Genomic DNA, 24,483 nt, shown 5'->3' with positions numbered 1-24,483 from the left:
AGCATTTACATCCAATACAATAAACAATGTCTTTATGAGGGACAGACAGTGTGAAGACAAGTTCCATGGCTATGTATGCGGTTACTACTGCACCATAAAACCTCATGCTCCATTTCAGGGCCATCTCTTAGAAACACTGAGCAATGAAATGAGGTGCGCTGACAACAACTTTGTATAATACTGGGATGACATTTTGGGAGAAGGAAAAAAACTGGTTGATGAATTCCAAAGTCGTGACATTAAAAGCGGTTGATGATGGAAGGGAAGGACGTAGATACACAACTACCGGGTTTGGCTTGAGTCTAAAGTAAGTAAACTTCAGAAAATCTACTAAGTAAGATGAATTTTGAGTGACTCAAGCCAGACCCTACCCAAAGGAAACCTTACTTGCTGGTAGAGTTGCGGCCTCGGTGCCGAGTTCTCGATCATAGTGTGAATCATGAAGATAAGAGGCTCGTTCTCCTTCGTCTAAGCAGAGTGCCAAGGAGACAGAGGGATACAATAGTGTCATAACACAACTGTTGCTACAGGGGATCAGACACTCACTATGTTTAAGGACCAGTATCCAACCAACCAACAGAATGACAAGGGAACTTTCAAATATAGTATAAGGAGTACTTTTAAGGTTGTTACATAGTCCACGAGAACAGATCATTTCTTTTAGGAACAAAAACAAAGTTCGTTTCGGCTCGGACTTTTCATACTTCACCATAAACATATGTGCAGAACTCCTCATGCAACCCTCCCACACACAGAGGTTTTGAAGACGTTTCGTTGCTGAACAGCATTTTGGGGCAAAGAAGGATGAATCGTCGCTACTACCTCACGATTTCACAATCTTGCTTGTTCGCCCATTACATTTGTTTACCTGACTGACGGATGATAACGAGACGATAATGTGGTGGACGTGTTTGAAAATCGATTCACTAATAGAATCAATTTACAACAGAAACACAGCATGCTGCAACACTACCTTTACCGTGCAGCAGCGTGCTGTGGGCCCAGGAGAGAACATTGCACAAATGGCCATCAGTTTCTGACATGTTTAATATTTTTGTCGCCCCTCCTGAGTGTATCGCACAGTTTAGGCAGAGATACGGCCCAAAGTCTGTGTTTTTTCCCTCACTGCGCATGCGTTTGCCAAACCTGCTCAACATTGCTGCACCTACATGAAATTGTTTCTGATGATAACAAACATGGCGGCGCCCACACGGAGTTGGACAGAATTGATGGAGGCTATATTTGATGAGCTGTGGCAGCAACACGCAGCACAAACTCTGACTGACTTAGATTTTTCTTTGAAACAGCAACAGGGTTAGACATGTTTAATTTGGGTTCAGTGACGTCGCAGCCGACCATCGCACCGTATAATGTGAGCACATAAATCGTGAGCTTTGATTTGACATTGCACGTGTGTGAATTGGTGGTGCACAGACTTCCCCAAAATCGCACAGTGTATTTGAGGCTTTACAAAGACAGGATGTGAGTCCTCACCTGGTTGTCCAGGTAAATAAGATTCCTCTGTAGGTGGTGAGAGAGAACGTCAGTCTGCAGTGGACAGAGGAGAAGAAGAAGAAGAAGGAAGAGAAAGAGAGGAAGGAGGGATTTATACAGGAAGGAAGGAGGAGGCGGAGGATGTAATGATGAAGAGAGGGGGAATTGAATTGAATATTAATAATCCAAAGAGACAGAGAGAGCGAGATAGGATAGAACAACATTTCCCATGATCCTTTGCAGTTTCTTTTTTTTGAGACCATACATCGCTGTCTATACAAATACAGACCTGACCAGAACAGCCAAACAGGGGTTACATTTTTTAACTCCACCTATACCTATTGCAAAATTACAGGAGAGCAGCCACATGATGTTGCCAATCAGGACTGTAAGCTCTAATCATCATGACTAATGCCATGTTTACCAAAGAAACACCGGCCGGCACATCAGCCATGCACTGTAGGCTTACATGCATGCAGTGGACGACTAAGCTCACACTCCCACTCCCACTCCTACTCACACTCACTAAACTGGCATGCAGGGACAGGAGCAATCAACCCTCTTTAGTCAACCCTAAAAAAAAAATCACAAAAACACGCAAAAACGTTGTAGCATGTTTAGGGTAAACCAGTGGAGTTATAATTGTTAACACTAGCAGCTAATTAGCATTTAGGCTGAAAAATTGCCCGTGCTACCATGAAGATACGGTTGAAGCGGCCATATTTTTCTCACAGAAACCTACAGATTACATCGAATCCAATTCTATTAGCAATAAATAGCCTCACCCAAGGAGCCTTCGCTTGCAGACACACAAAGAAAGAATGCATGGGATTTTTTGACTGCTTTTGGCTTGGGGAAACATATTTGCGTGCATGCACACACACACACATGCACACATATGTACACACTCAGTGCTGACCTTGGCGTTGGGCCCTTCCATACCCAGGGCCATTAGCTGAGCTACTGTGTGCTCCCGCAGGCTGTTGAGCTCCGCCTGCTGCCGGCGGAGCTTGATCAGCAGCAGTGTCAGCTCTTCTGGCTGCACAGAGCAACACACAGAGGAGAAGAAGGGACCACCACGATGGCTTATTTGCAGCCTGCTTCAAACAGTCCTTACACTCGATTGTGTTTGCATTGCGTGTGTGTGTGAGTACTGTCATTAACAGTCAATGGCACTGTCAATAATTACACTGGTCCCACTGAGATAAGTGAAAAAAAACACTGCAGCAACAGAAAGCCGAGAACAAACATGTCACTCACTGGAAGTGTGGTGCTGATAAGCATGGGTTAAATAGCATGGGTTAAATGGAATGTGTATTTGATACTCACCGTCTTGCCTTGCAGTGACTGTGGAGTGATGGTCTGGGAAGGGATGCCAGCTGCGATGGACCGTCGCTCGGGTGGGTGGCCATACTGTGTGGGAGACAAATAGACAAAGAATGGATGTTTATTCATTTGATTGACAGTTAGAGGGAAAAATGATATTAATCCCTGCAGATTTTGTAAGTTTGCAGCTGTACAAAAAGAGGAAGATACACAATCTATGCTATTATATATACCTATACAAAAAGATTTTTGTCTTTTTGTATATATATATAGGTAAATTACCTACTCTTATTTTCAGGCTTTTATGCACCATACAGCAATTAACCCATTCAAATGTATTTCAATCCATAAGGTGCTCTTGGAATGCAGCCGTACTTACTTTCCACCTGTATGCACCCTGGGCAAAGTGGCATCGCCTTAAAAACAAGGTTAACCCCTTACTGCCTGCTATCTACAGGTGAGAGGCGGGGTACACACTGGACAGGTCACCAGTCAATCACAGGGGAACATACAGACAGACAACCATTCACACTCAGACCTACAGCCAATTTAGAGTCACCAATTAACAAGCATGTCTTTAGAATGTGGGAGGAAGTACAATAATTTATGTATATAATACATATACTATACTAAATATATGATTTGTTTCTATTTGATATTCATTTGCATTGATTTTATATAAACAGCAAGACTGATCAATAAGATAAGATAAGATAAGATAAGATAAGATAAGATAGATTTCAGTAGTTATTGATTAGACAGCTCAGAAGTTCAAGAATAAATGTGATCATGTGATTCTACATCTAATACCAAAGACCGAGCAAAGGAATACCTTCAAAACAATCTAATATATTACCATAAGAATTTGACTCATGGGAGCCCATCCTCCAACAATAATGTATATATAGAAAACAAAAAGATGACTGGCAGTAATGTAAAACTCATGATTTATTGTTAATCCCTTTAATACGAGCAACGTTAGGGCCTCATTAAAAGGAGAAATAACAATAGCGATGTGTATCTCCGTGTTAGCAAACACAGTAATGAATGAACTAAATTAATGTCATTAATTAACAATTCAGCCACTGCAGTGTGCTTAACGTTACATATTGAAGAAAATCTTTGTTAAAATTAAAGTGGACAAAGTCATAATCGTCATCTCTTTAGCAATAAGCTTTGGGTTGTTGGCCATTATGCACCATTAAAACCCACTAATAACAGAGCCTTCAATGCCCCTTTTTGCATTTTTAAATCTTATTATCATGCATATTTTAATGTATAATGTATATACAGTATATATACATATATGGATATATACATATGTGTGTATATATGTATACACACACACACACACACACACACACACACACACACACACATATATATATATATATATATATATTAGGGGTGGGACGGTTCAGGAAAAAAACAGAACCGTTCGGTACACGTGGTTCGGTTTGGGGCGCGTGTTCTGTTCGGTTCTGGACAAGCGCATCAAGTAATACAGGGAGGCATTTTTACCACAGCATAGAGACGCGTGTTGGCAACTTGGCATCTCTCTCGCTACATTTCGTGGCTTTCCAAACTTTTTTTTAATCAAAAGCAACTAGTCACTCTCACTGTAGCTTCACGCAGCAGGTTTAGCTGCAGGCAGAGCAGAGAGACCCAATCATGCACAAAGCTGCCGCTGGTCCTGTCTTACAGAGTGGGATGTAAATCATATATTTCAATGGCAAAAATAAAAATAAAACCACGGACATCAGTACTGTTAGCATTGCATAGCTTAGCGTAGTCATAGAGTTCAGTCTATACAACTAGCATGTCGTTCTCTGTCCGACGGTGGGAGTATGTGCGCGCACATGTCTGTGTGTGTGCGTGTCTGTGCATGTGTCTGTGTGTGCACACATCGTGCCTCTGTGCGCAGACAAAAGTGGTGAATTGTAAACGCACAACCATGCAGACAGAAATGACATGCTGCCGTGCAAATAAGATAAATAACATGAGCTGTTTATATATATATGGTGGATTTAGTGAACCGTTCCACCCCTAATATATATACTAGTGGTGGGACAGTTCAGGAAAAAAATCCGAACGTGTTTCGGTTCGGGGCGCGTGTTCTGTTCGGTTCTGGACATGCGCATCAGGTAATACAGGGAGGCGTTTTTACCACAGCATATAAACGAGTGTTGGCAACTTGGCGTCTCTCTCACTACATTTCCAAACCTTTTTTTAATCTAAAGCAACTAGTGACTCTCTTTGGTGACGTTTGGAGACTGACATGAAATCCTTCTGCAGTCAGGCTACTGTCCTCGACAAGCAGCAACCGTGAGCTCCTCCCCCGCCTCAACGCACCCACAGCCGGTCAGTCTCACTGTAGCTTCCATACATGTGTGTATAAATGTGTATGCATATATATATATATATATATATATATATATATATGTTTATACATATTGCATAATAAAAGGACAGTTAGGTGAGGACCTAATGAGTGACAAGGCTGTCCTCTGCTTACAAATTGGGGGTCAGCTACTTTAGGCATATGGGCATCAGCCGGTGTGGCGTCATGCTCATCAAACCTTTGGCCACACAATAATAATCACAAAATGATAAAACCGATCAAGACAAACTACATATCTTATAAGGGAGGCCCATACGTGAAACCATCCAACCAGATTCAGCGAGGAAGACTCTTGTTGCAACACATAGCCAATAAATATGATTTCTTTGTTTGTCTGTCAATCCTAAATCAAAACACCATCCAGTGGCCATGTGCAGAGCTACAGTACAATAAGAAATGCACTTCAGCGCTAGTCGCTAGAAAGGTGAGTAAAGGTTGGTGATCTGATGTGTCACAGCAGTTCTACAGTACAAGCCTGGGCATGTGTTGCGTTTACCTTAAACCCTGAACCATTATTAACTGTACAGGCTGGTAGAATCATATGATGTAGCACGACAGGGTAGATGTGCTCCTGCTGCACATTCAACAATACAGAAAAGTGATGTCATATCACTGTGTGGAAAATTGGCAAATTGGCGCGCCCTGCTGGCTGAGAACTGAGAGAGCTGAGTACTGTACACAGTTAGCTAGCTTAGTTAGTTAGTAGTTAGTTAGCACAGTTAGTTAGCTTCCTTCTATAAGTCACAAGGGGCAGGCTTGACACATTGCTACATCAGTTACCATAGAAATTGCACTGAGTAATGATATTGTTAGATGATATTACATATCCATCCATTTTCTAAAGCCACTTGTCTTGTATAGGGCCACTGGGACTGAGGCTAATCCCAGCTGTCAACGGTTGTTGGGCTATAACTCCATAAAGAAAGGCCCAAGCCAGATTCACACCAGGAAGCTTCTTGCTGTGAGGTGACAGTGCTAGCCACCACAACGCCTCCAGCAGTAAATCAAAACTAACTACAAAAATAAAGTTTATGAGCTTACCTTAGCAATGTGCGTCCTTTGCCGTCGGTCCAGTGTTACATCACCCCTGTAGACAGGCGAGGACACCTCAGAGTGGGAAGCGCTGGGGTTGGGTGGGACCTGCTGTCGGGGTGGCGAAAAGGTACTGTAGAGGGCCAAGGATCCGTGAGATGGCGAGGTGGGGATGGAGTGTGCCACGGCATGTTCGGAGATGTTGCCCATGGTCTTTGTACTGGGCAGAGTACCGTAGTGAGACACACCTGAGAAGCAAGAACATCAGTTAGAGTTAGCTATAATCCAAAAATATTCCAAAGGTGGTCTTAAAGCTCCATGCTATTATATATACAGCAAAGGTTCCTAAAACCCCTTTGAACAACATCACGCTGTTGGGGTACTTGTATGTGTGTGCTTGGGTTTAGTCGCATTAGATGCTATCCAGTCTATCATCTTGCCAGTCCATGGTTCAAAGCCAAAGTGTAATGTCTGATTGGTGGAATTCCCTCTCTTGGGGTTGGAGATGAGGTAACCAATTTCCCCCTGGGATAAAGTGAAGTATTTTGGTGGATCGATGCAGGGTCTGCAGACATGCACACTTTGTTCTGGTCTAGTCTGTTGTTGTTATGAGAGAGCTAAGCCACATCACATGGCTTGTATGGATTTTCAGGTTTTACCCTTACCTGTGGCCACAAGTTAAGGGTAGTGACTGCAAGAATAAGTTTGTGGGTACCAGTGGCTGACACAAGTTTCCACTGTAGGGTGGACATACTCTCCTAGAGAGTAAAGAGCTCTTCCGTCTTCCCGGAGGAGCTTGAGGTACAGCAACCACCTTAGGTAGTTAAGGCACTTAGTAAGGATGCCTCTTTAGTGATATGTTCTGAGCATGTGCAATGGAATGGAGGCACAGGACACATTGCTTTGATTTTATAGCTTTTGAGGTTACCCATAGTGCTGCAATTTCTCTCCCAGTAGGACAGGAAATACAATCATCCGTACCTGTCGGCTGAGCCAGACTCTGCCTGGAGAAGGCCTGCCTCTGCTGCCACTCGTACAACTGCCACATGGTGTCGTCCCTCATCGACCTCCTCTTCTCTGCCGTTGTGACAGTGGTGGTGGAAGCTGGGCGAAGGGCACGGTCGTATGCAGAACCCGCTACGCTGCAGATGCTGTCGGGCCTCATGATGCTGTTGCGGGGCAGTGTGCGGTAGCCCTCGGGGTAGCGGGGCACTATCTGGGCACGGTGGCTGGGCATGTTTCTGGGTAAGGTCTGGTAGGAAGTTACACTAGAAGAGAAAAAAGACAAGACAAGAGAAATTAAAGCTGCAAGCAGCGATGACGGGCCCTCGCAGCCCTTGCGGTCCGCGGGACCAGCAGCCACCGCCGCCTCTCCTATCGTCCCACGACCTCTCTCCCAGCTGTACCGGCACGAGCTGTGGTCTGCAGGGCAGAAGAGTACAGCAAAACACACATGTACAAAAGACAGGTCCTCCGGCCAGTATGTTGTGCAGCGACTGTAGCATATCAGCATGTCAAGCTGTGCAGAGTCCGATGTTCAGCATGACTGTAAAGTTGCATCCACATAGGATCAAGTATGTGGGAGATACAGCCAAAAATACATCTATTTCCTGTGCGTTGGCGAAGGGTCAACTTTGTGGCGGCGCCACGGCCAGACCGTGTGACGAAGTGCTGCGTTTTTGATAACTTTTGGTCCCTAATGCCTTAAGAGTAAGCAGACCAAGTTTCAGGCTGATTGGAGAAATCCCCTAGGAGGAGTTCGTAAAAGTGCGGGGAGTGAAAACTGCAAAATGGCGTATACCTCCAAAAGACTTTCTTGTCTAGAGGTGATACATATGCGTACCAATTTTCGTGTCTGTAGGTCAAATGGGGACGCAGATCTCATTCCAGGGGGCGCTGCTGAGCCATGTGGCCACGCCCACATATGACAATGGGGTGATATGAAAAGGTGCACAGGGGCTGATGTCATGATAGAGTAAGAGGCAGGTAGGATGAAACACAGAAGCTTTCTGTATGGTGGCGAAGGGTCACCTTCGTGGCGATGCCCCGCCCACACGGTGTAACATCGAGCTGCGTTTTTGATAACTTTTGCTCAGCCATGTCTTCAGAACCAGGTGACAAAATCTCAGGTCCGGCAGAGTATTTCCCTAGGAGGAGTTCGTTCAAATACGAGGTGTGGAAAATGGATAATCAGCCTGAACACAATCCATACCGCCAGTCGGTGGCGCTATGAGAGTTTCTGGTCATTAGCATATAAATCTGTTCAGAATGACAGGCTCAGCATGCCTGATTTTTTTCAACCACATTGGATGAAGTATGTGGGAGATACAGCCACAAACACATCCATTTCCTGTGCGTTGGCGAAGGGTCAACTTCGTGGTGGCGCCACAGCCAGACCGTATGACAAAGTGCTGCGTTTTTGATAACTTTTGGTCCCTAAGGCCTTAAGGGCGAGTGCACCAATTTTCAGCCGTATCAAGCAATTCCACTAGGAGGAGTTCGCAAAACTGGGGGGTGTGCAAATTGGAACAAGGCGTGGATTTTTCAAAATGGCGGACTTCCTGTACATCGTGGAATTTTCTTCCAAGAGGCTTTTTTTCTTGTCACGAGGCGATACATCAGTGTACCGAGTCTGAAGTCTGTAGCACTTGCGGTGAATATTTTCACACTTTAGGGGGCGCTGCAGAGTCATGCGGCCATGCCCGCCAATGGTGACAGTGTCAAGTTGCGATTTTCATCGGGGGACAATTTTGTGCCAAATTTGGTGAGTTTTTGAGCACGTTGCACCATTCGGTGCTCGGGCCCTAATTAGTGTTCACCCATGGGGGGACCATTTGTCCGCCTTGGAGTGAGACTTGAACACTTTCACACCCAAGGTCCCTAACTGGATGGTCCTCTTGCAAAATTTACAGCGAGCTTGCTGGGAACCTCTTGCAACCAGCTGTTATCAAGCCAAGCCTCAGAAACACACTTCCCCATGTTTTCTATGACAAGAAGCCGAAGTGACTGAATGCGCAGGCACTTCAAACATGGCGGCAAGTTTATTTGCCGCTTACCAACACCAGTAGCTATCTAAGCCCCTCAGAAAGAGAGACAATGCAGAATCAAGTTCTGATTGTGGCATTTTACTCTCATTTGGTGTTTTACTCTCATCTCAAGCAATTCCTGGGAATGAACAAAAGCAAAAAAAGCCTTAAATTTAAAGTTTCAAAATGTAAACATTTTTTATACTTTTTAAGACCCCGCGGGAACCCTGTGAGTGATATTTTCATACCCAACAAAAATGGTGTGTGTATGAAAACAACTGTAATTCATTTTGATGAAGATTTTCAGTCATCCAGGTCATAATACATAGAGAAGATTGGACCAAGGCGTCTAGACTTGTAGAGTTTTCTTGAAGACGTTTCGCTGCTTATCCAAACAGATTCATCAGTTCTGTTTGGTGGAGAAACATGGTTTATATGTGGTTGCAGACCTCAGTGGGTGGGTCTGGGTAAAACTTACAAACAACTGTAATTCATGTAATGTCCAGGTGTGTCCCGTTCCCTTGTTGCTCCATGACTAATAAAGCAGATCAAAGTCCTGCAGGTGATTCGGAGTGGTACATTTAGTGGTACATGTAGAGGCGTGGTCATTGTCAAAGTCTATACAGTCAGAGATGGCTTCTTGAATATAAATACAGAGGCTTCACAACAAGGTGCAGATTAGACTTTGTTAGAAAGGTTCGACTTATGAAGCTCAGAATGATGGCAGAGAAATGTATGGAGAAGGAAAGGGACAGTTGATGGTCCAAAAGCGTACAAAAAAATCTTCAGTCAGACATTGTGGAGACATGGTGTTGTGACAGGATGAATTCTGTAGCATGTAGATCAGTACTCTCTGCTTAGATTCAGACTAATGCTGCAAAACCTACATGCTTCATATTGCACATGTATAATGAGCCAAACCATACAGTAACAGATACCCATATTATTGAAGTCAGAAAGAGCCACAAACAAGCAAACAACAGCTGAAGGCAGCTGCAGTAAAGCAAAACATCTCAAGGAAAGGTTTGTTCATTGGTTCCAGACTTCAGGCAGTCATTGATTGCAAATGATTTTTTGGTGATGTATGAACCTGACTGTATTAAGATGAACCTATACATTACATTCTTTGTCCATTCTCTCTGATTTGGAGTTGCTCTTGAGTGGCTAAGTTGCGCTATAATGGAAAATCTACTAAATTCCATGGGCCTTAGGGTGGTAAAAAAACAGTAAAACCTCAATTAATCTTCTTTGTAAGGGCAAGATGCAGTTTGTTATCACCATTCACAAATCAGCATTGCAAGGTATTAGGTAGGTAGCCCCTGTGCAGTGGTGATGGTGGGGTGGGGTGGTAATCAGTCTGAATTACTCACTGCTCAGACTTTCATTAGGATACCACAATGCACTTTCAATCAGCGAAATAAATGTTCAAGGGCGAGAGGAACAAAGCAGAACACTTAAGCTTCCAATGCAATGCAATAAATGTGGCAGTCTGCACAAAGTAATGTGCAAATAAGTGAATGTATGAATGAGTCAGTTCTGTTAACTAGTCAGCAACTCATGAATCTAAACATTACCAGACCTCATCATGTAAGCATACAACACTGCAGTGGCTGGACCGCCAACATGTAAGCTGCGCTCACTACTTACTACCAACACCAGTGAGCACAACACCAATCAATGCCTTCAATCAGTGTGTACCGAATAGGAACGGCTTAATTATCTGTAGGTGTGCGCGGTGACATGTATGGTGTGCTTGACTGCCTTTTAATTATCATGCTACTTTTATTATTTTTACTTTCACTTACGTTACAAGGTAACGAATGGAGGAATGGAGGCAAGGGCTTCAGTATTTTATGGCAAGGTTTACTACTAGGCGTTTGGATGTATTCCCTCATTTGTCAAATACTTTCTGTCACAGATGTAATGGATGTAATGTAATCTGTTCATTCTTCACAATAAAAGCCCTGCAGAATCCACTAATGAAAATAAATCTAAAGCTGATCACTTCAAGCACCTATTACACCCTTTGATAGTGTCAAAACAAACTCTTGCAGGAGGACCTATTCCTATATTAAGATATGCAGATTGCTAAATACTTATTGTTCGGTGCAATCAAAGTGATAATATCATGTAGCAGACACTCCTCCTACTCTCCCGTATTTTAAACGTCCATGATATCCAGCCCGTCCTAGATCTGTTGCTATGGCAAGGTGTAGCCGAAAAAGCAGAGGTTCACAAGGTTGAGTCAGACTGCTGTCAGAAACACAGCAACGTGTTCTGCAGCATGGAATTATTTAAACTCCAACAGAGATAACTCTCAAGGTAAATCATATTTCAAAATAAAAGAGAATGATTCTCTTTTATTTTGAAATATGATTTCAAAATAAATGAAATATGAAATATGATTCCAAAATAAATCATATTGAAATATGATTTCAAAATGACATTCTATTTTATTTTGAAATATGATTTCAAAATAAATCATATTGAAATATGATTTCAAAATGACATTCTCTTTTATTTTGAAATATGATTTGCCTTGAGAGTTATCTCTTGGAGTTTAAATAATTCCATGCTGCAGAACACGTTGCTGTGTTTCTGACAGCATGGAATTATTTAAACTCCAACAGAGATAACTCTCAAGGCAAATCATATTTCAAAATAAAAGAGAATGTCATTTTATTTTACCAAAAAAAATGTGTAAAAAAAAAGTACTAAAAAAACATTTTTAAGGTGTTACCAATAATGGAAAATAATATGAAATTTAGCTTTGATTTTAAGATTTGGTTACATGGTCCCAGTTCAAGGACTACAGAAAACGTTTGGTCTCATTCTGGCATTTTACACTGTAGTATTCCCTATTCTTCTCACTTAAAATATAATAGCTGTTAGCAAAAGCAGAATCCTGTGCTAACAACAATCCTTCCCTCCTTTGCGTCGAGCGCAGATAAAGAAGACAAATGTGGCTCGGCAGCGCCTCAGCTTGCGCTGCTCTCATTACAGTTTCATTTCCATGACTTATTTAATGGCAGCAGAAGCGGGCACTGAGAGCGTAACAGTGCGCCCGTGTGCACTTCTGTTCCGCTATGTTTCTCGCTACAGACGGCTGTACTTATATAGTGCTTTTCTACCTAGTCGGGTACTCAAAGCGCTTCACACTACTTCACATTTACCCTAGTGGTACAACCACTGGGAGCAACTTAAGCTGGATCCATACTCCGCGAGACAAAGACATTTTTCCCCCCTGCAGACGTTACGCCCACAAAATGACGCCATTTTTTGTCTCTGACCGCCCGCTGATCCGCACTCCTGTGCACAGGGTCCGGGCCGAACTTTGTCTTTCAAGGCTGTGCGGCAACCATGCTGTGATTGGTCGGAATTTATTGTGGGCGTGATGAAAGTGGAGAAGCGCAAGAGCCTCTCCAGGTATATAGGTAGGTGTATAAACAGCGCTGATTCAACAGATTTAGATAAGACCATACTGGTTTGCATGATGAGCAATAAAAGAAAGAAAGAAAGGCAAGTCAGGGTGATTTGTCACCAATAACTCCAGACAGCCGTTCACACATACCAGATGGTGACTGTTATTACCATTCTATATACTCCTACATACCCGGGCATAATAGGCTCGTTAACAATGTCTGTATATCTTTGCTATTGTTACTTTTAATGTCGCATCTTCACAGCTCATCACCGGACAGTTTGAAGTATCGCAGGCACATTGGAACACAGTAGATGTGCAAATGTGGTCATAAAGGCACAAACACTGAATCTTTGCTATTGTTACTTTTAATGTCGCATTTTCACAACTCATCGCCGGACATCTCACGCTGTTGCAGGCCCCCTCTCTGTATAATGCCCTCTTGCCATGGCACACGTCCTTGTGGTGTGTTAAAAAACTCAGTGAAGTCTTTCCTTATAGTTTAGTGGGCGGGCCGTATGAGGAGTTCTGCACACACGCGTCTCGCGGAGTATGGTACCTCAGTGCGGAAAAGACTTTTTTTTTGTATCTCTTACCACCCGTGGAGCGCGTTCTCCGCTCTTTGTCTCGCGGAGTATGGATCCAGCTTTAGGGTTAAGTGGCCTGCAGCCAGGGTGGGGGATCGAACCATTAACCTTCCAGTTGACAACTACTCTACCACCTGAGCCACAGCCACCCTATGAGAGGAGCAGACCTGTCAGAACGTGAGGTCATCCTGAGGAAGTTGTGCAGTAATGACCGCAAAGATAAATTTTCCACTAAAAACAAAATAAAAACACCGGTGGTCTGGTTTTGTGTGTTTTTTTTCAATCAAAACAAGCAAAACAGGTTCATGGGGGGCTGGAGCCTATCCCAGTGGTCATTAGGTGAGATGCCTAGGTACACCCTTTGATAGGTCGCCGGGCAATCGCGAGGATATCTGAATCCGAGTGCCTCCAAAATTGCTGATATTCTGTTCAGGCATTCCTAAGACATCGATCTGTTTCACCACACAGGGACAAGAGCGAGGTCACCCTTGGATCTATGACAGGGGTCTTCAATACCTTTTGGTATTCTGTTGTAAAAAGAGTCCAACCGTCAATGGCCTGGCCTTGGACCTGGTCTACTAATGGGTCTTCCATTGGAATGTAGACCATGGACTTGGACACAGCTCAAGATAACCAAGTTTGAAGAAATTCAAACAAGCCCCAAAAACCCTGCTTCTGGAAAGTTGACAACAACACAATAATTCTGACAGTGATGAGTTCCTTTTAAAACTTAAAATTGATTCAAAAGGTCCTACACTTACCTCCTTGTGTCATCTTCCAGTCCTCTGGTCCTGTGTGTGCGGACCCAGTGCTCCAGTTGCTGCATGGAGTTGGTCCTGGACAGGCCCTTCTCAGGTTCCTGAACTGGAGCCGGTGACTTTACTGGAGCCCTGGCCAGGCTGCAGTTCACCTCTGTTGGGGTGCAGTCCCCATGTTGTTTTTCCGCCATGGACCCTGAGCCATTGACCTGCATCGGTTTCGGAGAGTTAGAGTTGGCCTGGCCCTGGCGAGACGCTGACACCGCGGCCGCAATGGCTGCAGCCTGAGCCGGCTGAAGCTTTATGCTGCTGATTTTAGTCAGAGACCTCTCTGCACTTAGGTCCCTCTGAAAGCCATATTTATCCCCATCGCGAATGGTGGCGTACTTCTCCGCATCTCTAAGAGTAGCATATTTATTGCCTTCTCGTAGCGTACTGTACTTCTTCACCTCCTTCAGAGTGCCATACTTGTCCACTACATGTATGGTACCATATTTATTCCCCATCTCCCTCATTGTGCCGTACCTTTCCGTCTCCTTCAATGACAGTTGTCTCTTTACTTCTTTTTGAGGAACATATTTCTGTCCATCCTTCTGGAGCGTGTGCCGGTCACCCACTTTTTGCAGTGCATACTTCTCTCCTTCCTTGGTGAGGAGGTACTTTTCTCCATCTTTAGAGGGAGCGTATTTCTCCTCTGTTGGCGTCACTGTGTACTTACTATCCATTTTCTGAACAGCATACTTCTCCAGATCCCTGTGAATGGCGTACACCTCTCCATCTTTCTGCAGCGAGTACTTCTCCCCATCCTTTCGCAGCAGGTACTTCTCTCCATCCTTGTGGAGAAGATACCTCTCACCGTCCTTCTGAAGCATGTAGCTCACCCCATCTTTCTTCAGCGAGTACCTCTCTCCATCTCTCTGTAAGGTGTAGTATTCCCGCTCCCTCTGGCCGTTGTGCCGTTGTGCCTCTGCGTCTTTAAGGCGTTTTTCGTCAGCCCGTGACAGGGAATGCTGCCGCGCAGGTTCCCGGTTGCGTTCGTTGTTCTGGATCTCAGGCCGCGTTAGGACCTTGTGGTTCAACAAGTTGTTTAACTCCTGAGGTGTCCGCTGATCCACTTTCAACTTGTCCAATCTGTGACGAAAGACAAAACAAAGATGAAATTTTAAATTGGAACAAAGTTCTACCTTTCGGTTACAACCCTTGTATTTCTGTCACCCTTCCATTTCAAACTTCCACTTCTTCAAACTTTCTGATATCTGTCAGGAGGCTCAGACAGGACAGGAGGCAGTCTAGACATCTATCTAATTTCATATTTAGACACAAGAACTGTAAATATTTAATGTTTACGTTACCCTGAAAGATAAAAAGGATCCAAGAACCTAGCCTACACAGTGCACTGAGATACCATAGGTCTAAAGTAATGTGCGATCTTGAGTGACATCACACTTATTTTCATGGTCTGGTTTATATTTTTGAGCTATGGCTCTATGTAAACTTTTTAGCCACAGATATGACAGAAAGTTTTACCCAGACCCACCCACTGAGGTCTGCAACCACATATAAACCATGTTTCCCCACCAAACAGAACTGATGAAGCTGCTTGGATGAGCAGCGAAACGTCTTCAAGAAAACTATACAAGTCCTTGCTTCAAACTTCTCTACGTATTATGACCTGGATGACTGAGAATCTTTATCAACATATGACAGAAAGGTGCTTGAAGAGCAGGATGGTCTGTGTGTGTCACTGCACGGCAGGTACAAGATTCACAATGATTGTGTGACGCTATGGCTAACACTGACCTTCTGGTGGGTTCCGTCTGGACGAGCGCAGCGTCTGTCATGGCTTTCATCCAGGACTCCATCTCTTTGGCGGTGTCCGTGCAGAAATAATAAGTCCGCATGTTGGGGTGAGTGGCCTGTCAAGTGTCAGGGAGAGAGGAAGAGGAAGATATATGCAGTGAGAGATGAATAAAGAAAGGACACATAAAGAGAAAGGAGGAGATAGCTCAGAGCTAAGCTATAGTTAGCCTAGCTTAGCATTAAGACTGGAACTTAGCAACACTGGAACTTAGCAACACCTTTTGGCTCAACATAGTTTCTTTGACTGAAAATAAAACATACTCTAGTGGCCTTGAAATTTAAGATACAGTCCTAGCTAACTAGCTAGCTGACATGGCTAGTCCCTGCCATGTTGAAGGAGTTGGCAGACGAACCATCAATATTTGGAAAGAACAAGTGCTTTCCAGAAGCTGGGATAGGTTCTACACTCAAAACATGTCTATAACTGCCAGCTTCTGAGGGAATATTAGAACATATCTAGCTTAGCATATTAGCATTATATATCCAGTATAGCTTATTAGCATAGGAATTATTAAGAGTGTGTGCTATGTCAGATGGAAAACTACTAGTAAGTGTCCTTAAAGTTGAACTGAAGGTATGTGAGTTGACCTGGAAGGAAGAACACAATAAAAGTATTTGTTTGTTGACACTGAGCAGAGAGACCATGCTCTCTTTGCCTTGTTTTAGGTCACACTTTTTTTTTCATCTTTTGGCTGGGTATGTGACTTATATGAAACTCAGGTGCAACTTATATATTAAAATATATTTTTATTAGTTATTTTCACACTGACAGCTGCTAGAGGGCAGAGTTGGTGGAGTTATTTAGAAGTGACACAGATGATGAAGAATTCATTGGATTTAGTGATTTAAAGTGAGGTGAATAGTTAGATAAACTTGTTTTGTCATGTTCTTTACGCTATAGCTATCTGAATAACTGTTACAATAATATGTTACATAAAGGACAACTATTGAGTTTGTTTTTATGCTTTATGTAGCCAAATAGGTGTACGGTATGCAAATAGCATTTTTCCTTCTTCATTATGGATTTTTGGTTTGGCTGGTGCGACTTATACTCCGGTGCGACAGTAAGAATGTGCACAACAGACCACGTGTATGTGTGAGAAGGTGTAAGTTGAGATGTATGGACAGAAAAGGGTTAGTATAGTATGTGACATAAGGAACAAACAACTTCTTAAAAGAAGAGGGGTTGATTACAGTTACAGTAGATGATGCCTCGTCATCACCTCTATCTAAGAGCCTACTAAGAAAAAGCTGCTGGGGCGACGTGAATTGTCAGCTGCTTACCTTAAAGGCGTATTTCTTGCTGATGTGGTCATCCACGGACAACATGGAGATGTGAAAGCTGGGCAGTAGAATACTTCCCAGGATGCTGTCCTCTTTCTCATCTGCAGCAACAAAAAAATGGAGTTGGATATTTAAAATGTTGTGTTACATCTAGCTGTGTTAGGAACAGATGATACAATGTTCATTTTCTTCTAAAACCTTGACAACAACCTAAAACCTGAGCAGCAACAGTTTGCGGTGATATCAAGAGATTCAGCAGATCAACAACTAGTGCTTTCAGTAAATAAATTATGCTCCCTGCTGCCCAAGCTGTGACTCGACAGTCAATCAAGGTCAGCTTTTGGAAAAGAATCCTGAGAGTATTATTTAAGGAAGCAAAAACCTCCCATCTTGCCAGAACCTGGGTTGACCAAAGCATTCCCCATCTCATCTGCTACGTATGGGACGTTTGCACCCAATGTCTCAAAAGTAGCATATCTGGCAACCAGGAAGTTATGCAATCCATCCTCAGACAAATCTCCAAATTGTGTCCAACTTTGTGAGGAACTGGGCCCCAAGAGATTCCATGCATCCATCCATCCATCTATCCATTTTCAACGGCCTATCTGGGGCTGGGTCGCAGGGGCAACCGAGGCCAACAGAGAGCGTCCTAGGTCTCCCCCCGGGATCTCCTCCCAGTGGGACATGCCCAGTCCAAGAGATTATATATCCAAACTTGTCGCTGTATATGGGGTATTACTTCAAATGGAAATGAAATACCTCCAAATGAAAGTCATGGTTACTCTTCTAGCCCTTAAAATCTGAGAGAGGGTCATAGTAGGCAGCAGTGCGGAGACCCCAAGGCCGACCAAGGACTCACAGCTAGCCCGGGAGCAGAGACCATGATGTACCAAGACCTATACCCTGGAATGGTTATTACATTGTTATAATTAGCACAAGATGAGCAATGTATTGATTGAAGGCAACTCAGGTAATGTGGTTTTTTTATCAAGTCAGATCTTTTCTTATCAAGAGTGCGGCAGCTCGACTGCAAAAAAGCAGCATCAACATAAGTGTGTGTGTGTGTGTGTGCAAGAATATGGACTTTTATCTGGTTTACGGTAAGATGAATCAACAACAGACGATGATGATGGAACAAAAACCTACTGAGGCTTATCAGACAGACAGATGCTGGATGACATGATTGGACTTCTCTAAGAGCTCTGTCTGCCGTATGTGTGCTAAGCTAAGATGTTGTTTCTCTTCGCCATGTGCAGTACAAAGTGTGAAACACACATAGAGCTGAGAATAGAAGCAAAATGCTTGCTTGCTGTTCTTTTCCTTTTTTCTACTTTCTCCAAAAAAACAGCAGCAAAGCACGAAAGATGTCAAACACAGCCATGAATACATTCAAACACTTCTACTGGAGTACATTTTTATGCTATGCTTATGCTACGTATCTGTTTTCATTGGCTCTTATAGTCTGCAAACTAAAGACAATCTGCTGCAACCCAACTGCGGCAAATAAAACCTACACAGCCTCCAGCCAGTGCTGGTGTTTGCTTTTTTTTTTTTTAGCCAAACTGCATAGCAAGGCCCAAAACTCCTCAGGCTCTATCGCTGCTTGCTGAATTATTGAGATACACACACAGGAAAAATAATCAAGAATTGAAAGAATGAACATCTAGAAAGACTCATTCTGGAACAGCTCCAGCCCATGGTCCAACCACTTCCAGTTCAATCCAGTTCACCTACCAGCCCCACCTAGGAGTGGAGGATGCTGTCATCTTCCTGCTGAACAGAGTCTACACCCACCTGAATAAGCCGGGAAGCACTGTGAGAATCACATTTTTTGATTTTTCAAGTGCTACCATCAGGCCGGCCCCGTTGGCTGAGAAGCTGACAGCGATGCAGGTGGATGCCCCACTGGTGTCCTGGATGGTGGACTATCTGACTAGCAGACCACAGTATGTACGCTACAGAGCTGTGTGTCAGACAGACTGATCAGCAACACCGGGGCTCCACAGGGGACTGTTCTCTCTCCCTTCCTCTTCACTCTCTACACCACAGACTCAGACTTCAACTACTGCACAGTGACCTGCCACCTCCAGAAATTCTCTGATGACTCTGCAGTGGTTGGATGTATTACTGGTGGTGATGAGAGGGAGTACAGGTCTGTGGTGGATAGCTTTGTCACCTGGAGCGAGAGTAACCACCTGCTCAATGTGACAAAGACAAAGGAACTAGTGGTGGATCTTAGGAGGACAAAGGCTCTAGTGACCCCTACCAGCATCAAAGGGGTCAGTGCGGAGGTGGTGGAGGAGCACAAATACCTGGGAATGTACTTGGACCACAAACTTGACTGTAGTAAAAACGTCGACACTGTTTATAGGAAGGGCCAGAGTCGCCTCTACTTTCTGAGGCAGCTGAGGTCCTTCAACATCTGCAGGACGATGCTGAGGATGTGCTATGAGTCTGTGGTGGCCAGTGCCATCATGTATGCTGTTGTCTGCTGGGGTAGCAGTCTGAGGGTGAGGGACATAAACAGACTCAGACACAGAATAATCAGGAAGGCCGGCCATGTTGTAGGAGAGGACCTGGACTCTCTGACAGAGGTGTGTCAGAGGAGGATGTTGTCCAAAATAAAGACTATACTGGACTGTCCCTCTGTCACCTGCTCCACACTGAGCCACAGGAAGTAATTTCTGCCTGTCTCAATCAAACTACTGAACTCTGAACTGTAACAGTCACTCAGACACTGTACATTCATACTAGTGAAATCATGTCATGCTCTTTACTATGTCAAGGTTTTTATACAATAGTAAATATGTTCTTCTTTAGATACAACTCAGGGATTTAAATGCTATCTACACTGAAATAATGAGACTGGCCATCTCATGGATTTACATATTGACCTTGGATGCATTTAACACAGTTGCCTCATGTTTTAAAGTTACGCTTAACTGTATGGTGTAGAACCTACATGATATGCAGAGAGGGCACATAAATTTCTTCAGATCATGTTGGGATAAAGTGAGTCCATAATGTAGCGATGTTAATTATCGCGCGTTGCATTGTTGGTAGAAGGCGGAAACTTTAAAATCTCCAACGGTTCACTCCACTATTCTAGTCGGTAAGTCTGGATTTTTTAAATTGAATATTGTAGAAGTCTCAGCCAAATATAGTGTAATTTATTGAGAGTCACCATGTAATGTTAAATAATTGTCGCGAGCTTATTTGCTTGCGTTGTTTGATGTTTCGTTTGATTTATTTTGGAACGTTAATATTTACTGCAGCGCTCCTTTGGTTTACTGTTTGAATTGATTTGCCACTGACTGTTCGGTTATTTTGTACATTGATAGCACCGTAACATTAGTGACATTTGACAACCGCTGCCTTTGCTAATGTCATCAGCCGTATCAAATTTGCTTACTCCACCAGTGTTCCCCTAGGTGTACAGTTTTAGGGGCGCAGGGCTTTGGGGGGGGGGGGGGGGGGGGGGGGGGCATCTAATGTTATTAACCGAGTAAGTGGAGTTCAGACTAGCATGTCACGATAAACAGTGAGCAAAAAAAACACGCTCTCTACCTGCTGTACTCAACTGTATGGGTGTTTGCAGGCGTCTGTGTGTGTTTACGAACATTGAGTCTGCTGAGAGTGTTTGCAAAGCGATAGGGGAGCAGGGCAAAAAAGCCGAAGGACATCACTGCCATGATGACAGTAAGAACTTTTAAATTGTTTAACTATAAATTGTACATACATTGCATTAGGTCAGTAAAAGATGTGCATTCAAAGCAAAGCTCAGCTTCCTTGTCCTGTAAGTACTGATTCCACTGAAAGGACCATGACATTTTTATCATGCATTTACTCTCACTGTGAGAAATGTATCTACATAATATAGTCTTTGGAGATGATATACAGTCCAGTCCATAAGGTCAGGTCCATACAGGTAGTTTTAATGTTGTGTTGTAGATGCTGGTGTCACATGCTGACTTATGTTTTTGCAACTGTTCATTTGTTTATTATTAATTGGGGTAAAATGGGTAATGTAAATGATTTATAGAAAGGTATTAGACATTAAATTAAATGATAGTTGGAATGCAACTAACATTTTTGCATTTCAAATCAGTTTTATAGTTACATTGACTTCTTTAGTTACAGCTGTTATTTAGTTTAATCTTGACGATAGAGTCCTTGAACATAATGTTTGTATTGTTCTCTTTTAAGATAATTGCTTAACCATTTTCAAAAGAAAATGTCTAATTTCTATGCTGTGATTGAGTGGATAAAACTCAATGTACATGTATTCACTGTTGATTTGTATTACAGTAGAAGAGTAACGTCAGTTAAATTCTGTACATACTATCACTACAGTGAAATTAGACATTTTCTTTTGAATGGTTTCTAGTGGTTTTAGGCCTTGACACTAGATTATAATACTGCTATAATTTAATAACATGTAAAATTAAAATAACATATTCAAGTGACCAAATAGAAATAGAGTAAAAGTTAGTGTATATATAGTGTAAAAATAAAAATGTATCAACACAAAATACACAGGTTTATTGAACATGAATACCTAATTAATTTAACTCAATTGTTTAAGTTGCTGCCAAAGCAAAACATCTATGTGCAACCAATGTCCACTATTGAATCAAGTAAATCAAAGATGTTCATTTTTTCAGTGTAGGTATTTAGATATTTATTATATATTTCAATTTATCTCTAATTTCTATTTGTCTGTAACAAAAAAGAATTTCCCCTCAGGGATAAATAAAGGAATTCTGATTCTGATTCTGATTTCAAGGTTCTTTATGTGTCTTCAAATGTGTCTGGCAAAGTGGTTATTATTGAAAAGCCGAGCACGCCATTGTCACGAATGGAGGGGTTGGTTGAATAGATGAGCTTTTTGTAAAGGCAAAGATCAACATTATAAAAACGAATTTAAACTAGTAAGGACATTGAAGCCCTCCTCAACCTTGATTAACCCTAAACAACGCTGATCTAGATCAAGTTATAGAAACTGCATTTTCTATCAGCGTGACATCATTAATTTCTTTACGTATCTGCTGTATATCAGGCTGAGAGAGTATAACAATGGTGATAGCTTTGAGTCACACAAAATAGGATGAAACTTTTTTTTTACCCTTTATTTACACTGTATTGAAGGTATAATTGGGCTCTATATATCTATATGTTCGTACTAATGCCAAGACATTGTACCTAGGTTAAGGTGTATGTGTGTGTATTTCCTCACCTCGGTAGTAGAAGAGGCACAGGTCTGACAGTACGAACCACCTCTTCTTCCACAGCTTCATGCCTGTGCTGTCCTGCACAGGGGCCAAAGGTCAGAGACAATCAGTCAAGAGTGCGGAAGTCAACAGTTATCTCTCTCTCACACACACACATACAAAAACACATCCTTACATTTCATGTCCCCTCCTCTTCACATCCATTGCTTGTCTTTCTCTCTCTCTCTCTCTCTCTCTCTCCCCCTCTGGCTGTTTCTATTAAGCAGCTTCTATCTTCTCCTCTGAGACAAATTGCTCTGTTTTATCTCTTTCCACGACGCAGTGACAAATTTGCCTGTGTGGCGCTTGGGGCGAAGGTCCGTGCTTTGTTCTCGATGCTGCTGCTCTCTCCTCTTCCTCCTCCACAGTGCCATACAAATTGTGGCACAAACCATTCTCTCACATGGGTCTTTAGCGATGTTTGTGTTTCAACATAGATCTTGAGGTCAGGGGCTTCGGGTAAACAGTAATGACATTTCTTCACTTTGCCTGACAGGTTAGCTAGGGCGAAGTGGCTGGGTATTTACTGGTGTGAAGTGAATTGGATCTCAGCCAGGGGCTGGGTTGAGGTTATTGACAGCGGCTCTAACAAGGCCAAACTGAATACCGCGCAGTGAGGCCGTCTTCAGGGTGGGGCGAGTCAGAGGTCCACTGAGCAATTGGAACACTGACCCACTGTAGAGCTCTGTGGGGTGAAAATATTGCTCATCTTGCCACAAGTGGGTGTAAGGGTAATACAAGAGCGAGCTGACCCTCGAGCGAGGTTAGCCCCTACAGCGCAAACAGGATCCTTCCATTTCCTCAGCTTCTGTAACAACAGTATGCAGCACTGCCCGCAATGGAGGTTGTACTGGAACAGCAGAACGATGCGTAGGGCGTAGTTTAAGCATGGACGGAGGTGACGCGTCCCCACCGATGTCCAGCGATTATTAAATCCCCACCAATAATGGTAGGGGTTCAATTCTGTTCTTTTCAATAGATTAATCCTACCCAGTTAATGAAACTGTAAGTTAATGAAAGTAATTTTCCAATTTTTCAAATAATATTTGTGATCAAATACAATTTCAGAAAACATTTATTATGCTACTGAGATATACTGTAGAGTGCAGCAGGGATGACTTTTTGTGCAGACCAATGCAGAAGTAGCATCTTACAGGTTGGGTCCCTTGACAAAATTATATAAAGTATATAAATCTGGCTCCAGAAGCGAGTAATTTCCCATAGTCTCACAGCAGAAATAAACATGTTACAGCCTGGTACTAAAACCATTCTGGTCTCAAATGATAAGTTCTCTTTTAGTGTCAATTGTACTGTGGATGAAAATTAAAATTACACATAATTATGGGCGTTGCCGCTTTGTTTCCTGCCTCCGCAATTGCAAACCTCCCTAAACTCCCGCTTGTGCTTCCCCTTCTTTGTCCGCATTTGGAGTTTAGGCGGACTGTGCTGCTGCCAACATGGCGGTGGTCGGAGCGCCCCGCAGAGCCTCCAAACGGCTCTTCAGAAACAAACGGGTGACGTCAGAGAATCTTTGTTCATAGTTTTTACTGTCAGTGGGAACAATGGAACAGAAAGTCCTAAAATATCAACAGTTTATTTACTTTACATATATGAAAGTCCAATTAAGTTAACCCTGCACATGAAATACACATACTTTGCGTAGACATGCAGTTAACCCTATGAGTGTCCAAGATGTTCATGCACAAAGGTATTAACTAAAATTATCATGCACGAAGAGCAGGGCAGCGTTTATTACAGTATGTGTAGGAGTCAATATAAGTTGTTTGTTGTATGATTGTGGTGCATTCTACATTTTGATATTTGGGCGTGACGCCAGTATTGCCTTTGTGGCTAAATTTCCAATTGTTGTGGAGCACCTGAACGACGCACTGAACACGCCCACCCACTCTCGGCAGAGCAATGCAGGGGTCCGAAAGTAGATCAGCAGCAGTGCTAAGGTTCAGACAAGAAAAAATGGCAACATGTCATGACGAGTCAAGCCATTTGTAGCCCCTGCTTACTGC

The 24,483-nt window shown here is 43.0% G+C and overlaps 1 protein-coding gene across 15 annotated transcripts in view; it reads right to left on the bottom strand.

Annotated features, from left to right (window-relative positions):
• LOC114445680 (pleckstrin homology domain-containing family A member 5-like) overlaps positions 1–24,483 on the bottom strand; it is a 210,827-nt gene that overhangs the window by 19,865 nt on the left and 166,479 nt on the right. For 12 of the 15 annotated variants that reach the window (XM_028420784.1, XM_028420852.1, XM_028420793.1 and 9 more), the window contains 9 exons: positions 22,426–22,498; positions 17,190–17,290; positions 15,846–15,961; positions 14,049–15,176; positions 7,235–7,521; positions 6,263–6,501; positions 2,824–2,907; positions 2,414–2,533; positions 1,495–1,548 (listed from right to left, as the gene is read on the bottom strand). In XM_028420784.1, coding sequence (XP_028276585.1) covers positions 1,495–1,548; positions 2,414–2,533; positions 2,824–2,907; positions 6,263–6,501; positions 7,235–7,521; positions 14,049–15,176; positions 15,846–15,961; positions 17,190–17,290; positions 22,426–22,498 — 2,202 coding nt within the window. Of the gene's footprint in view, positions 1–387; positions 469–1,494; positions 1,549–2,413; positions 2,534–2,823; positions 2,908–6,262; positions 6,502–7,234; positions 7,522–14,048; positions 15,177–15,845; positions 15,962–17,189; positions 17,291–22,425; positions 22,499–24,204; positions 24,413–24,483 lie in introns of those variants that run through there. The other 3 variants (XM_028420952.1, XM_028420820.1, XM_028420885.1) reach the window with 3 other exon arrangements.

This window comes from Parambassis ranga, chromosome 2 (genome assembly GCF_900634625.1).
Source record: "Parambassis ranga chromosome 2, fParRan2.1, whole genome shotgun sequence".
Taxonomy (NCBI): Eukaryota; Metazoa; Chordata; class Actinopteri; family Ambassidae; genus Parambassis; species Parambassis ranga.
Note: the sequence above shows the minus strand (reverse complement) of the source record. Positions and strands in the feature narration are given on the sequence as shown.